We start from the raw sequence: 14,468 nt of genomic DNA on the forward strand, positions 1-14,468 counted from the left end.
ACCAAAAGCAGAGATATTACTAGGCTTGTCGAGATGAAACAGGTTGACATAGCTGTTCACAATTCTCATCAACTCCTTTATGGAGAAGATTATATGTCGACATGCATTAAAACAGGCGTTGTCAAGACGTCTTTAATATCCCACCAAACAATGATAGAAGGCGTCATGTCGCGTGAAAATGTGTCGACATGCCGACACACGAGTTATCACGCTTATGGCTTCTAGGGGGTCAATTCAAGCTTCCATACTTAATAACTCGTGGCTACGACATAGTATCTCGTGGCCACGACTTAGCTATCTCGTGGCCACGACTTAGTAACTCGTGACCACGACATAGTATCTCGTGGCCACGACATAGCTATCTCGTGGCCACGAGATAGTAGCTCGTGGCCACGACATAGTATCTCGTGGCCACAACTTAGCTATCTCGCGGCCACAACTTAGTAACTCGCGGCCACGACATAGTATCTCGTGGCCAGGACTTAGCTATCTCGTGTCCACGACTTAGTAACTCGTGGCCACGACATAGTATCACCTATGTGCCACCGTACATCATAGATACATGCTGCAAAGTGAAATTGTATCATAGAGCATGTTACATTGCTTATTTCAGAATACAAGTTTTTGGGTGAATTTGCATGGCATTGATGTGCGGGGGAAAACGCTATCAATTTATTCATTTTAGACATGTATAAATTTAAATAGCAATATATCATACAACAATGACTACTTACGATAATACCCACTTCTTGCACTTTTAAACTTCATATATGTTATAACGATTTAAAATCGATTCATGAAGTCAGGCGATGTAAAATATACATAAAAGTCAATTTTAAAATGATATTTTTGTGTAGTTTAGAACGGATCAAGTTGAAAATAAAATCTCAACATGCAGTTACTTGCAGACTTTAATCGTATGTATACATGTATACGGATGGTGGTGGCCGGTAAGTAAGCTGCTATCGGCAGACCAGTTTCATTTTTAAAAACAGACTGTCTTCAGCGATCTTTCATCGGAGAAAATATAAGGCAACTAGGCACAAGGGGTCTCTAGACGCAATTCCTTGACAACTAAGGTCCGTGTTTAACCTTAAAGATTTAAATTGAATTGCAGTTTCATAGCCATAATCAAAATCATGAGAAAATAATTAAATCATCTGTATCATGTCTTCATACCATAAAGTTTTTATAGGTTTTAAAGCAAACAAATCGAGTAAAAGCAGTACAAAATTTAAAAAAAAATAAAGACAAACACATTTATAGATTTTAAATTTTACCTCTGTCAATCGATAAATCGGACAATTGATAAACAGCCGCTATTTTGTGGTTAAAGACATGCTTCAGCGCATACAAGGAATACAGGCATACCATTTATAGTGTAATATCGCTTAGGTCGATGAAAAGACAGTCTCTAATGTACATTTATGTTTAATAGCGGTGTTATGTAGCCATATTCAAATCGTAAACAGGACTTGAGAATATATTTGGACCATTCCTTCAAGGTTTGTAACTTTGTAAATGAATTAACTTATATCTTACTCGACAAATATTTTTGTTGTTTACAGATACAATGGTATTTCCTTCGCAACATTGTCTCCTTTCAGGGATTCAGTCGTAGAAATTTCAAGATAATGTCAAATTTCATGTTACCGGCTGATAAAACAAAATATCTGCTTAATATGGAAAAGATATCATTGCATACATATATCTATACTTGTCATTGAATACATACATGTATATCTATACTTTATTGATCGAAACCAAAATTTTAAAAATGTAATGAGATTTGCTGAGTGAATCAAAGCACTGAAGCTGCCACCCTTTTATAACTAATACAATAGAGGTATTGTGAAAATTGTGTTATAGTGTCTATGAATACTAAATGTGGAAATTGACTTTAAATCATATATTTGGAGGTTGAAATATGGACTGGAAGGAATGAGGACGGATAATCTTTATCCCTATACATGATAACGACGTGACAGGAATTATGTTAGTATAAATGAATGAAATAATTCAAATAATTTTTATTCAAATAACAAACCTCGTGCCCTAGTGTTCAAGGTTGGTACATGTTTATGGAACTAGATGATTTATATATGTCTTTTCAGACGAAAAACATCTTAGCAAAGTATGCATTGATTATTCTACTGTAATTCTAAACCGTCGCGTTTTATTTTGTAAATATTGACTTAGATTTTAAACTGAATAATTGGTGTCGGGTAGAACGTTTGTGCTTGGTAAGTTATTTATCCTGCGATCGATTGCTGCACAATATATCATATAATGACAAATGATGCTAAATGGGTAAACGTCAAAAGTAAGAATTAATTTCTAATCATTCGGAAAATTGTTATTATCAAGAGTGAATCGTGGTTGATGTGAACTTCTTTTTATCATTTTAGAATGCACACATTTCAAATACTGCTTGTTCATGCTCAAGCAAACATTTCGAATTTTAGGTTTCTAACGTCGAATTTATTACATCTACAAAAAAGACTATTTGACCTTCAGAACAATATAAAAAAGATGGAAATATGCTTTAAATATCGTGAAATGATGGGGGATTTAAATAAATCATAATTTGTTTGTTTGTTTGTTTGTTTCATTTTACGCCTTTTTCAACAGTATTTCAGTCATATAGGCGGGTAGTTTCCTAACCATCGTTCCTGGAGAGTTACACCAGTACTAGACTACCTTCCTCCGCGCTAAACTACCAAAGCATCTCCCGGGGATCGAACCCACGCCAGAGAGGTAACTGGATAAGAAGTCATCGACTCTAACCCCTCGACCACGGAGGCGGTAAATAAATCATAAACAAATAAATAGAAATAAATAATACTAATAATTTTACATTATTTTTGGTTTCTTTGTGAGATGTTCTATTGACCAAATGATAAATACATTGTTATAGCATTTGTTCGCGTAATAACGCATTCTGGTTCGCGTTATTACGCTTTTTAATTCGCGTTACCACGCCTTACTTTCGCATTACTTCGCTTTTATTTGCGTCACTACGCCTTCGTTCGTGTTTTTTGTTTTTGTTTTTCTTCGCCTTTTCATGCCTTTTGATTTCCGTTTCTACGCCTTTTTGATGGGCGTTATAACGCCTTTATTCGCGTTAGAACGCCTTGACATATAAGACTTTCGTATAAATGAGTTTATCGTTAAAATAAAAAAGATTTGATATCTGTAATGTTACAAAAGTACATATATCGAGATACACAGTGACAAACGTACTCAACATATTTATATTTTGTGTTATTATCTATTTTTGTGGAGTTATGGGAAAATGTCTCATAAAAGTCCTTGTATATATTGTATATTAAACAACATACAAGATGAACAATTATTCCAAATGAATTATATTTGTAATAAGATTGCAAAAGTTTAATTGGTATTTTTATTTAACTTTTCAAATAGTGACTCATACCAGTTAAAGTTTTATAAATGTCACGTCTGTAATATAAGGAAACATAAGCGTTAAGGTCTTAAATGCATTTTCATAAAGAAATATAAAACTTTCAAATGAATATGTAATGTCGATAGTAATTGTCGGTATTCTGCTTTTTGAATTGGCATTTATTGATTGATCTACTATTTTAGCTATGACAAAACGGGCAAATAAAGTGTTGCACTCAGATACACCAACACCAGAAAACGAGATTTCACCGGACGCCGTTCTCGAACATAACGTGAAATCTCGAGACGAGAACATGATGACCACTGAGAACCAAACATCGGAGCAAAACAACACATCGGACCAAAAGAAGAAGCATCGTAAGAAGCGGTAAAACTAGTTATATCTTTAAACACATTTGGGAAACAATCAAAATGAAGTAAACATGTTAGTGATGCATGTTTCATCAAATGGATAAGTTTAGATTTTTATATAAAACATATCTAAGCGGTCAGTCAGTGAGCAAATTGATTTACAAAAATGTATCTTTAAATAGATGTATATTTCAATTGCAAATGAAGAAATGAGCGGCGTCACGACAAAACCAACATAGTGCGTTTGCGACCAGCATGGATCCAGACCAGCCTGCGCATCCGCGCAATTTGATCAGGATCCATGCTGCTCGCTTACCAACTCTATTACAAGTAGAGAAACTGATAGCGAACAGCATGGATCCTGATTAGACTTCGCGGATGCGCAGGCTAGTCTGGATCCATGCTGACCGCAAACCCATTATGTTGGTTTTGACGTGACGCGGCTCAATTGGTTTTCAAACGTACCTTAGCTATGAACTTATCATATAAATCAATACACTGAAACATATAGCCTCACTTATGTTTGTATGCCAGAAATGAAACAACCAAATAGCGTATTAAATGTTCAACTGAAGTATTGATATTCATCTAATTTCAGAAAAAAATCTAAACATCGACATCCTGACCTGGAAGAGGTAAGTTTATTTTTGAAAATAAATCAGTGTCCTGAAACGGATGTAGACCATATGAAAAATAAGCATTGAAACAGCTACTACATTAATACGAATCATGCCTCGTACTTACAGGTTTTCAATCATTTACATTATTAAAAAAATTGGAAGGGCCTCCTTTTCAGAAAGACGTAAAATACAAAGAAAAAGTAACAATAAACAAAGCTATTAATTGTTTTCTTCTACAATACTTAATCGTCAGATTAATTCAGAAACACTATATCATTTACTTAGAAACAATTATATTATATTACAATAGTTAGGCGATGTGACACCTCCGCAAATCGTTTATGTGTGGATGTTTTGCGTTGCGTATTTTACAGATGTTAACTTTTTGCGTTGAATTTGTCAATGGGTAAGGTGTGCCTTTTACCGCATATCATCTACATCAGGAAAGGAAGCTCACGAATGGTGAGATTGACTTGTGTGACATTTCCTTCGTAGACCTCAACCAAACGTTTTCAAATAATAGTCTTTATGGTGACATGTTGCAGTCATTTCAAACCTGCAAGAAATTTTATCTTTTTATTATAAAATGTCGTTTGCAACTTACTAACCCGCGCGATTTTATGCCGAAATCATACACAATTTTGCAGTGAATGATTAAACCTCGACAGTTTCTGGAAGCATTTTGACCGCCGGAGACGTTCATTGTTTGAATTTATATTTTATCCCTCGTTTGTCGGTAAAAAGTCAAGGAACAGAATCAAATCCGCGACATTTTTGTAAGAAGTCCACGGAAAATTTTTTAGTTCCTCAACAACGCCGAACGGTCTCATAAAATATCGCGGCGAGTAAAAGCAATTTTAAGCAGCGACATTTTGCGAAGACAGATTGATTTAACCCATAAATCCGCGACTTTTTAAAAAGTAGCCGCGATTTCTTAAGAGACATTTTCCGGCATAAAAAGGCGAGAGTAAATGCTTCAACTCGACTTTTTACAAGGTATGCATCAAAATAAAATGTTGGGGATTATAATGGCCGAAAAGGGCTTCCTTAAGTAGGTATATGTGCATGGATAAGTTTACTATATGACAGAAAATGTCGCAGTTTCATTCGTTAAACTAGACTTTTACGTCAGAAGTGTGACAGAAATACACAAGAGTAGGTAGCTATAAGCCGCGACATTTTCGACAAAAATTCTCGCGGGTTTGAAAGTTGCCATCGACATTTTATAATGTGTAAAAATTCTCGCTGCCTTTAAATGGACGCTACCGCCCAACATAATTGTTTGGGTCAAATTTACTATGGCCCTGCGATCATGGTTTTTTGTCGTGGACGTTGTAAGTTTGCTTAAATCATGACGCTGGAATTAGAATTAACTGAGCCGGGGTTCACTCGATTTCACATAGTGTGCATAGCAACCATTGCCTTTCTATAGCAACAAGCGACGTCAATAGTAACCATTGCGACCACCGACATCTATAACAATCATTGTCTTTTCTCAGCAACCTCTGACCATCGTAGGAAACACTGATTTCGCTTGGAAACCATTGACTTCCATTAAAATCATTAACTTAAGGAGAGTGTCGTTCGTGGGGAGTGGTTATGGTGGTTTGGAAAGAAAATTGTTAAAAAGAACTTATTGTTTTACAACAGGGTCCACTCTGCAGATTGCACAGTAACTCTGAATAGGCAGATAAGGTTTGATCGATAATTGCCTTCATACAGACTTATAATGTTAGTTATCAAAAATAGTTTATGGGAATACGGAATAACGAAAAAGCGAAAAATGCAAAAAAGAACGGAATAACAATGTTTACCCAGCCCTTGATTTTCAAATTCATTACGTCTCCCAAAATTTGGGTCTGTCCATACGTCCGCATTCAGCTTGTCCGGCATTAACTGCTGGTAGGATTTCAATGAAACTTCACTGGAGTTATCAGTACCATCCCTAGTTATACATATCGCCGGCACAAAATGGCGTTCAGATCAATAAATAGATTTTTTGTCTGGCCTTCAAAGGTCAAACAGCTTGCGGGATTCCGACCAAAACTCAAAGGAGTGACCACTACAATACCTTGTTTTGGGAAACATGTTTTTTTTTGTGACTAAAACCCTTCTAGTTGCTATCTGTAATTATGATATTTGAAGCGAGACATATACCAATTAGAACAAAACGGACTCAAAAAAAGTTCGACAGAGCTTCATCGTACTGCATGTGATATGGAGTTTATCACGCGTATAACAGCTAGTTTCTCACTGCTAAGCATAAAATAAATTGATTTCTTCTTAAAGCAGTCCTTACCATCTAGAACGATTGATGACATGGTTGGAAAGTTGTCTATTAAAGATGATGAAAAGCTCCCTGTGCCATCATTTGATAGGACAGACGAAAAAGATTTGTCACTTTCGGATGTGGAAAACAAAGATGTCAAAAAGGTAAATAGTTTAGACACTTATTCAGTTACAGTTCTTGCAAATATAACAGCAGTAAAAAGGCATTTCAACGATATTTATTTTTTGCATTCACAATTGCTGGGCAATGATATCACATTAGGAAAGGGAAAAAAGCTTAGAAGCGGATTGGGACTATTACTGAAAAGGAGAATTTTAATCAACTGGACTGAGCCCTCAGGAACAAAAACAAACGGAGTATTCTAATAAATGAGTGAAAGAATGAGTAGATATATATCTCTCGCAGACAGAAACTCATTCGAGTCGCTAACCAATCTGAATTCAACCGGCATCTAAAGTTGCTTTCACCAAATCAAACTATTTGACATGTTTATGTTTGTTTCTCGTCTGTCTTTTACCCTGTAATCATTGCAAACTGTATGCAATGATCTATGGAGAATAATAACATTTGAATCGAGAAATATGCTATTTTGAAAAAAATGCAATAATCAGCTATTTTTTATTGACAAATATACGGAACAAAATTAAAATGTACGCCATATATAGTTCAGAAGAGCTTCATCACCCACACTGTGATGATATATTGAGGGTGACACTGATTTTGTCCAAATGACTAAAACTCCCTGCTTAGCTTAAAATAAATATCTTTCTTCTCAAAGCAAACCTCACCATCTAGAACTATTGACATGGTTGAAAGTATGTCTATTAAGGATGATGAAAAGATCCCTCAGCAATCATTTGATAGAACAGTTAAAGAAGATATGTCGCTCTCGGATGTGGAAAAAGAAAGAGTCAAAAAGGTAAATTTTATGTCAGGTTAAGAAACGAGGTATTAACCCGATATCTCAGACAACGTGAGCTAACATTCCAATTTATGATAGACATTTACTAAACCTTACAGATACTTGAACGAAATGTTTTGCAACTTGGTTTAACATGTAATATGTAGATTCATACCAGTCATGATTGTTTGTAAATAAAGCCCGGAATGGAAGCATTTTATCCTATACCAACAGTTCTTTACCAAGCCTTTCACAAAGGGGTAGGTGGAACATATGTATTCTATAGCTACAGTCCTAGTTTATTTTAAATTGTAATATAATTTCTTTGATTTGGTTAACTAAGAGGGCAAAGATTGTGATGGAATGATCCGATGATATACCTATAAAAATCAGTTATAATTATTATTTGTTTACCGCAAGACACATTAACCCAAATAGAAGTAGAGTCATGTTCTGACATAGCATATTATAAACAGATAAGAACGGCGCGTGCTCGCGTGCTGGTATTGTGTAAGATTTGTTCTCCATTGATGTACCTCTGTGTGCTCAAACATTTTGCAGTGCTATAAAATATGGATGGGTATACCCGTCATACAGAGTGTTAGGGGGTAAACTGGGGTCAGCTGGTCGTCGGTCGGGCCGGTCAATTTCACATTTTTTGACGGGGACACAACTCAAAATTTGAAAGTAGATAGATTCCATTCAGTAGAAGTGCAGTTTAAAAGAACCGTATCTCTGCCTTGCCTAGTTTTATGAGTTATTGTTCTTTGTGTATCGTTTTACTCTTTTAACTTTGTCCGGAACATAACTCTAAAACGACAAGGGGTATAAGCAAGAAACTTTGCAGGTAGATAGACCTCATTGAGAAGAAGTGAATTGCATCGCGACATTACTTTTAATAAAAGCACTCGAGATATGAACAAGAAACTTTGTATAAAGATAGATCTCCTTGGGTAAAAATTCAGTGCAAAAGTACCATAACTCTGATTATCTTTATTTTGGATTTATTGCCCTTTGTTCATTTTTAGCTCGACTATTCGAAGAATATGAGAGCTATTGTAGTCTCGTCGGCGTAGGCGTCAGCGTCCGCGTCCGCGTCTGCGTTGGTTAAAGTTTTTTGTAAAGTCAAATATCTCAATTATTACTTGAGATATTCGATTGAAACTTACAATACTTATTTATAGTAACAAGGTACATCAGATTGACAAGTTGGATAACTCTGCCTACAATATTGACAGAATTATGCCCCTTTTTAACTTAGAAATTTTGGTTAAAGTTTTTTGTAAAGTCAAATATCTCAATTATTGCTTGAGATATTCAATTGAAACTTACAATACTTATTTATAGTAACAAGGTACATCAGATTGAGAAGTTGGATAACTCTGCCTACAATATTGACAGAATTATGCCCCTTTTTAACTTAGAAATTTTGGTTAAATTTTTTTGGTAAAGTCAAATATCTCAATTATTGCTTGAGATATTCAATTGAAACTTACAATACTTATTTATAGTAACAAGGTACATCAGATTGACAAGTTGGATAACTCTGCCTACAATATTTACAGAATTATGCCCCTTTGTAACTTAAAAGTTTTGGTTAAAGTTTTTTTGTAAAGTGAAATATCTCAATTATTGCTTGAGATATTCAATTGAAATTTAAAATACTTTTTTATAGTAACAATGTACATCAGTTTGCAAAATTGCATAACTCTGCCTGCAATATTTGCAGAATTATTTGTCCCTTTGAAACTTAGAAGTTTTTGTTAAAGGTTAAAGGTCTTCAAAGATATTTACTTGAAACTTTACACATGCACTTAGGGTCATAATTGGAGGGTCATAATTGTATGTACGCTCCCTTCGTCACTTACCAAGTTCCATAACTCTGTCTTGCATTAAGGCTGATTCGTATCCCCTTTTCTACTTAGTCTCTTGGTTAATGTTTACATGCAAGTTTTACATATCTCAATAACTATTAAAGATATTAATTTAAAACTTCACATATGCATTTAGGGTCATAATTGTAGGTCACTGACAAAGATCCATAATTCTATCTTGCATTTAGGCTGATTTTTCTCCCGTTTTTCAACTTAGAAATTCATGGTAAAGTTTTGCTTGTAAGCTGTTATCTCAATAACTACTGAAGGGTTTGTGCCTTTTTTGGGACAATTTTATGCATTCATAATAATAAAGCAGTGATTTACTTGATAAAACATCTTAATAACAAGCCTTTGTACCTTTTCTGTCAAATTTATGTATTCATAGGTTATCAGTATTATTATACTCAATAAAACACCCTTGTGACATTACCTTCCAAATAGTCAAGCCAATACTGTATAATTAGACTCTCTCTAAGGCCTATAAACATGAATTTATAACAAAAAATTAGCCCTTTTGTGAACTTAAAAAAATTAACATTATCAAGGCTCTTTTACTATCAAGAAATAGAATAGTCGAGCGTGCTGTCCTACAGACAGCTGTTGTTACATTTTGTACATATTCCTGGACATAAGTCGCATACTGCGAATTCACTTAAATTCGTGGGCATGAAATTTCGTGGTTTTATCAAAAAGGGCATTTTCGTGGGTTCTTAAATTCGTGGATTTTCGTTTTCTTGTTAAAAAAAATTCAGTTACCTAGCAAATGCAAAATAATCTTAAACTTAATCGCCGAACATTTTTACTTACAACATGTACATATCTTTACTTGTCACACAGCGCTTGTCAATAAATTTAATCCTTGCCTCTGGGCATAACTAATATAGCACAGTTATTGCCGATAATTGACTGCAATTAACACATTTATGTGACATGATATACACACTGTCCCTGTGATTCGCCGATGTAAACATCGCATAATTTATACTACACCCATCTCTTGATATGTCACCATCTCTATCTCTGTCAAACCGCCGTGATCAAACAGTTCTTCTTCGATGCCGAATTGGACACACTAAAGTTACCCACTCTTATCTCCTCACAAATGACAATGCCCCTTTCTGTGTAGGTTGTAATGAAAATTTTACTGTCAAGCATTTTCTTCTTGAATGTCATGATTTTTCACAGGCCCGTAATAGATTTTATTCTGTAAATTCACTCAAAGAACTTTTTAATACAATTCCATCAAAAAACATAATTGATTATTTAAAAGAGATAAACTTGTATTCTAGGATCTAATTGGCTCATTTCTATTGTCATTTACAATGTTTTACATAATATTTTAAGCGTATTATAGCATTCGGCACGATATGGCCAGTTATGGGTTGACGTGCCGTAAAAATCCAAACAAACAAACAAAATACTACACCCTACAGGTTTTAACCTACACGCAACGTCACATCGACTGTGTAAATTTACATGCATAAAAATTAATCTCGGTAAATAACACGAGTATGTGTGGATCTTGTATTTTTTTATATCTTGTAAAAATCGGTGGCGTCTTTGATGTTGACGGAATAGCATTCGCACAAATACAGATTAAAATTCATATAAACTTGATCATTTAAAACGACAAAAGAATGTACAATAAGTCTGTTTTAGCGATCGCATTTTTTTAATAATTTTGTGTACTTACGACAATAATATCAAATACTTTTTTTTAATAAATAAGAGCAAACTGACAATTTTTATTAGCGCTAATTATTGCACTGCCTGGGTTCCCATATTTATTCGATTATGTCAAGTATTTTTGTTGACACAATCAAGTCCTAGTAGACTACAACGATCAAGTACGTATATGCGACATTTGTGACAGTAAATTGAGGACATATAATCGAGTTTTCTTTCAAGTGTCTTAAATATTGTAAACGGATTTAATATGTCACTAACCTGATTATATGTCTGAATATACATCCATTTCACGAAATATCGGCCGGAACAGAGCCAACGCATGTTTGTAATACATAAAACAAAGACTTGGTAAGAAGTATTTGTTGGGATAAAAGTTCGTGGGATCTTAAATTCGTGGATTGACCTACCCACGAAAACCACGAAAATTCGTGCCCCACGAATAATAATGATTTTACAGTAATTTGAGAACTATAAAAAAATGTTTGACTGCGTGGGTTCAAACCCTGTCAGGAACAAGCCGTTGTTGCCTTGAGCAAGAAACTTTACATTTGTTGATTTCAGAAACGGATTCGCGAGTGTTTCAATAAGCTTTCAGCTTCCTACAAAATCGAACTAAAATAAATGTGTAAAAACTAACTATAAAAGGTATCAACTTAAAACTATTTAAATATATAAATCACACTGAGTAGATAAGCAGTGCAAAAGAACTGTAACTTTGTCATACCAAATTTTGGAGTTATTGTCCTTTGTTCATTTCTACATTTTGAACTTTGTCCGAGACATAACTCTGAAACTACAAGAGATATCAACAAGAAAATTCGTAGGTAGATAGATGTTATTGGGTAGAAGTGCAGTGCAAAAGAACCATAACTCTGTTTTCCCAAAATTCTGAATTATTGCCCTTTGTTCATTTTAATACTTTGAACTTTGTCTTGGACATAATTTGAGAACTATCAAAGGTATCAACTTAAATCATTGTAGGTAGATAGATCTCATTTAATAAAGAAATATATTTATCAAGTTATTAAGTGCAAAAAACGGCTCCGAAATACATAAATGATAACGGGAAATATGCATGATAATGAAGCATAATGATTAACAACAATTACCTATGAATACATAAAACAAACACCTTGATTATTTAGTAAATTACGAGAAACAATTTCTGGAGCAAACCTTTGAAATATATGTATCAAAGTGCACATGCGTGAGATGGCTTTCCCGGGAAGTTTGTAAAAACTGAGGCCCGGCATGCAAATTATGTCGTAATGAAATATAAGTAATTAGTTGTTATGATTAAAATATGATGAAATGGAATAATATAGGCATAATATAGGCTTATCGGAGTGAAGAGAAATATAACACAGACTAACCGGCAACCACACAACATACTAAATATTTACAAAATACGACGACAAAATGATACATAAAAAATATGCATAACGCATAACGAAAAACGAGTATGTATTAGCTACCTTTCTTCTATACAAACTAATTACGGTTTAGTTCTTTTTTGTGTGTTACGTTTTTGTAGAAGTCATTCAAAATCAACTATTTTAGCTCGAAGTATATGGAGATGTGCCCTACTCGCCCCGGTGTCAGAGTCCGCGATTTTTGTAATTAATTTATGGTAAACAATAGTTCATGTCGTTTCAAATATAATCGCTTTAAAATATGAATGTAAGGTATTGTCTAATGAAGACACCGTACTTCAACCGAGTTTCTTGGTGGTGGACATTATTTTCTCCTTTGTGATTGATTGCATCTAGCTCAGTGAAGGAGTTTCGAAAAGAGTCTGAAGCTGTATCAACCTGCGACAATATTTCATTTTTTTTCTCACTTACTATTGTATTTGAAGGAAACTTTAAAATCATCACAAATTCTTCAACGGTCATATTTTCACCTTTTCGATATGGAGATTTCTTTTTAAATGTTTTCCAAAATTCCCGTGGATTTCTTCTTCTCATATCATTCATTCATTTTATCAACGTTTTTATGTCAGATCCTTATGTTTGTTACAATAGTTTTTGTTCCACGTTTCTTTTCTTCAAGGATATTTCTATTACTTTGGGTTTCTTTTTTTCTAGATAATAGTTATAAGTTGACTTAAATTATTTTTTTCTGATTTACATTCCTCACTAAACCGCTCTTTCATATTTGAGTCATTATACAGAAAATAAATATTCAGTGCTACTGTTTCAAAATACTACTTGCCTTTATCATTTAAAAAGGAAGTCTTGTTTATTGTGTCTGTACTATCCGTTATTTATTCATTCTTGTAAAATCGTTCCTATGTATTGTTTATCATATGAAACGACATTTATAAATGCTTTACCTTTGTGATGGTTTCCATTTAAATAGAAAAATCATGGACTCATGTTTATCGTATTCCGAATCGAGTTGACTTTGAATAAAAATGCCATCGGTACATGATGAGAAAAGTATGGAAACGTTAATTGGGCACCTGAAAGTTGATACTTACCTGTGTTATTGTTTGTATTTTGTCCACTTTATCTCGGTATCTCGTGAAAATATACGACTACTTGATGCATTGATGTTTCAATTTTATACCAGAAGTTTATTTCTCTTCAATACTCACTCTTCTTTAAGACATGTCGATATATCGGAACTGGTTTTGATGAGAAAAAGTAAATTGGGTACCTGAAAGTGGACACATATCTGTGTTATTGTATGTAGTTTTGACCACTTTATCACGGTATCTCGTGAAAATATATGACTACTTAATGCATTTAAACCATTTATTTTTTCTGTTATATCGACATGTCATAAAGAATATTATTGTTACATACTTTATAACGGCATTCCGCAAAAACATATGTTGCCAAAGCCTAAACATGTCGCGTAGAGGCGATTTTTTTCTACTCTTGACCAGTTCCGTTATATCGGCAAGCCATAATGAATAGAATTGGGGGTACGGAAGCTTGTATGTACCCCCGCTATGAAGACATGAAGTCGTCTCCCTCGACTTACAGAACACAACAAGTCGTCAAAATTACGACGACAAGATTATATATACCATGTCATTTGACAAAATATAGGTCATCATGTCGCGATACGGCATCCCGACTTTCATACATTAATATATTTGTCGCCTAGAAGTAACATGGAGGTCGACATACATGTTATTTCAAGCCGACAAGTATATTTATGTATGAAAGTCGGGAAGCCGTAATTCGACATGATGACATATATTTTGTCAAAATGACATTGTATATATAAACTTGTCGTCGTAATTTTGACGATTTGTTGTGTTCTACAAGTCAAGAAAGACGACTTCATGTCTTCATAGCGGG

General features: G+C 34.2%; 1 protein-coding gene across 8 annotated transcripts in view; it reads left to right on the forward strand.

The window, feature by feature from the left end:
* Nucleotides 1-1,346: 1,346 nt before the first annotated feature.
* Nucleotides 1,347-14,468, forward strand: part of LOC132738299 (uncharacterized) — a 90,199-nt gene continuing 77,077 nt past the window's right edge. For 3 of the 8 annotated variants that reach the window (XM_060725769.1, XM_060725772.1, XM_060725774.1), the window contains exons 1-5: nucleotides 1,347-1,505; nucleotides 3,610-3,793; nucleotides 4,376-4,412; nucleotides 6,687-6,830; nucleotides 7,466-7,606. In XM_060725769.1, the coding sequence (XP_060581752.1) occupies nucleotides 3,612-3,793; nucleotides 4,376-4,412; nucleotides 6,687-6,830; nucleotides 7,466-7,606 (504 nt within the window). In that variant the 5' untranslated portion in view covers nucleotides 1,347-1,505; nucleotides 3,610-3,611. Of the gene's footprint in view, nucleotides 1,506-2,631; nucleotides 2,806-3,609; nucleotides 3,794-4,375; nucleotides 4,413-6,686; nucleotides 6,831-7,465; nucleotides 7,607-14,468 lie in introns of those variants that run through there. The other 5 variants (XM_060725770.1, XM_060725773.1, XM_060725771.1 and 2 more) reach the window with 5 other exon arrangements.

This window comes from Ruditapes philippinarum, unplaced genomic scaffold (genome assembly GCF_026571515.1).
Source record: "Ruditapes philippinarum isolate M1 unplaced genomic scaffold, ASM2657151v2 ctg609_1_1_1_1, whole genome shotgun sequence".
In the NCBI taxonomy this organism is placed as follows: Eukaryota; Metazoa; Mollusca; class Bivalvia; order Venerida; family Veneridae; genus Ruditapes; species Ruditapes philippinarum.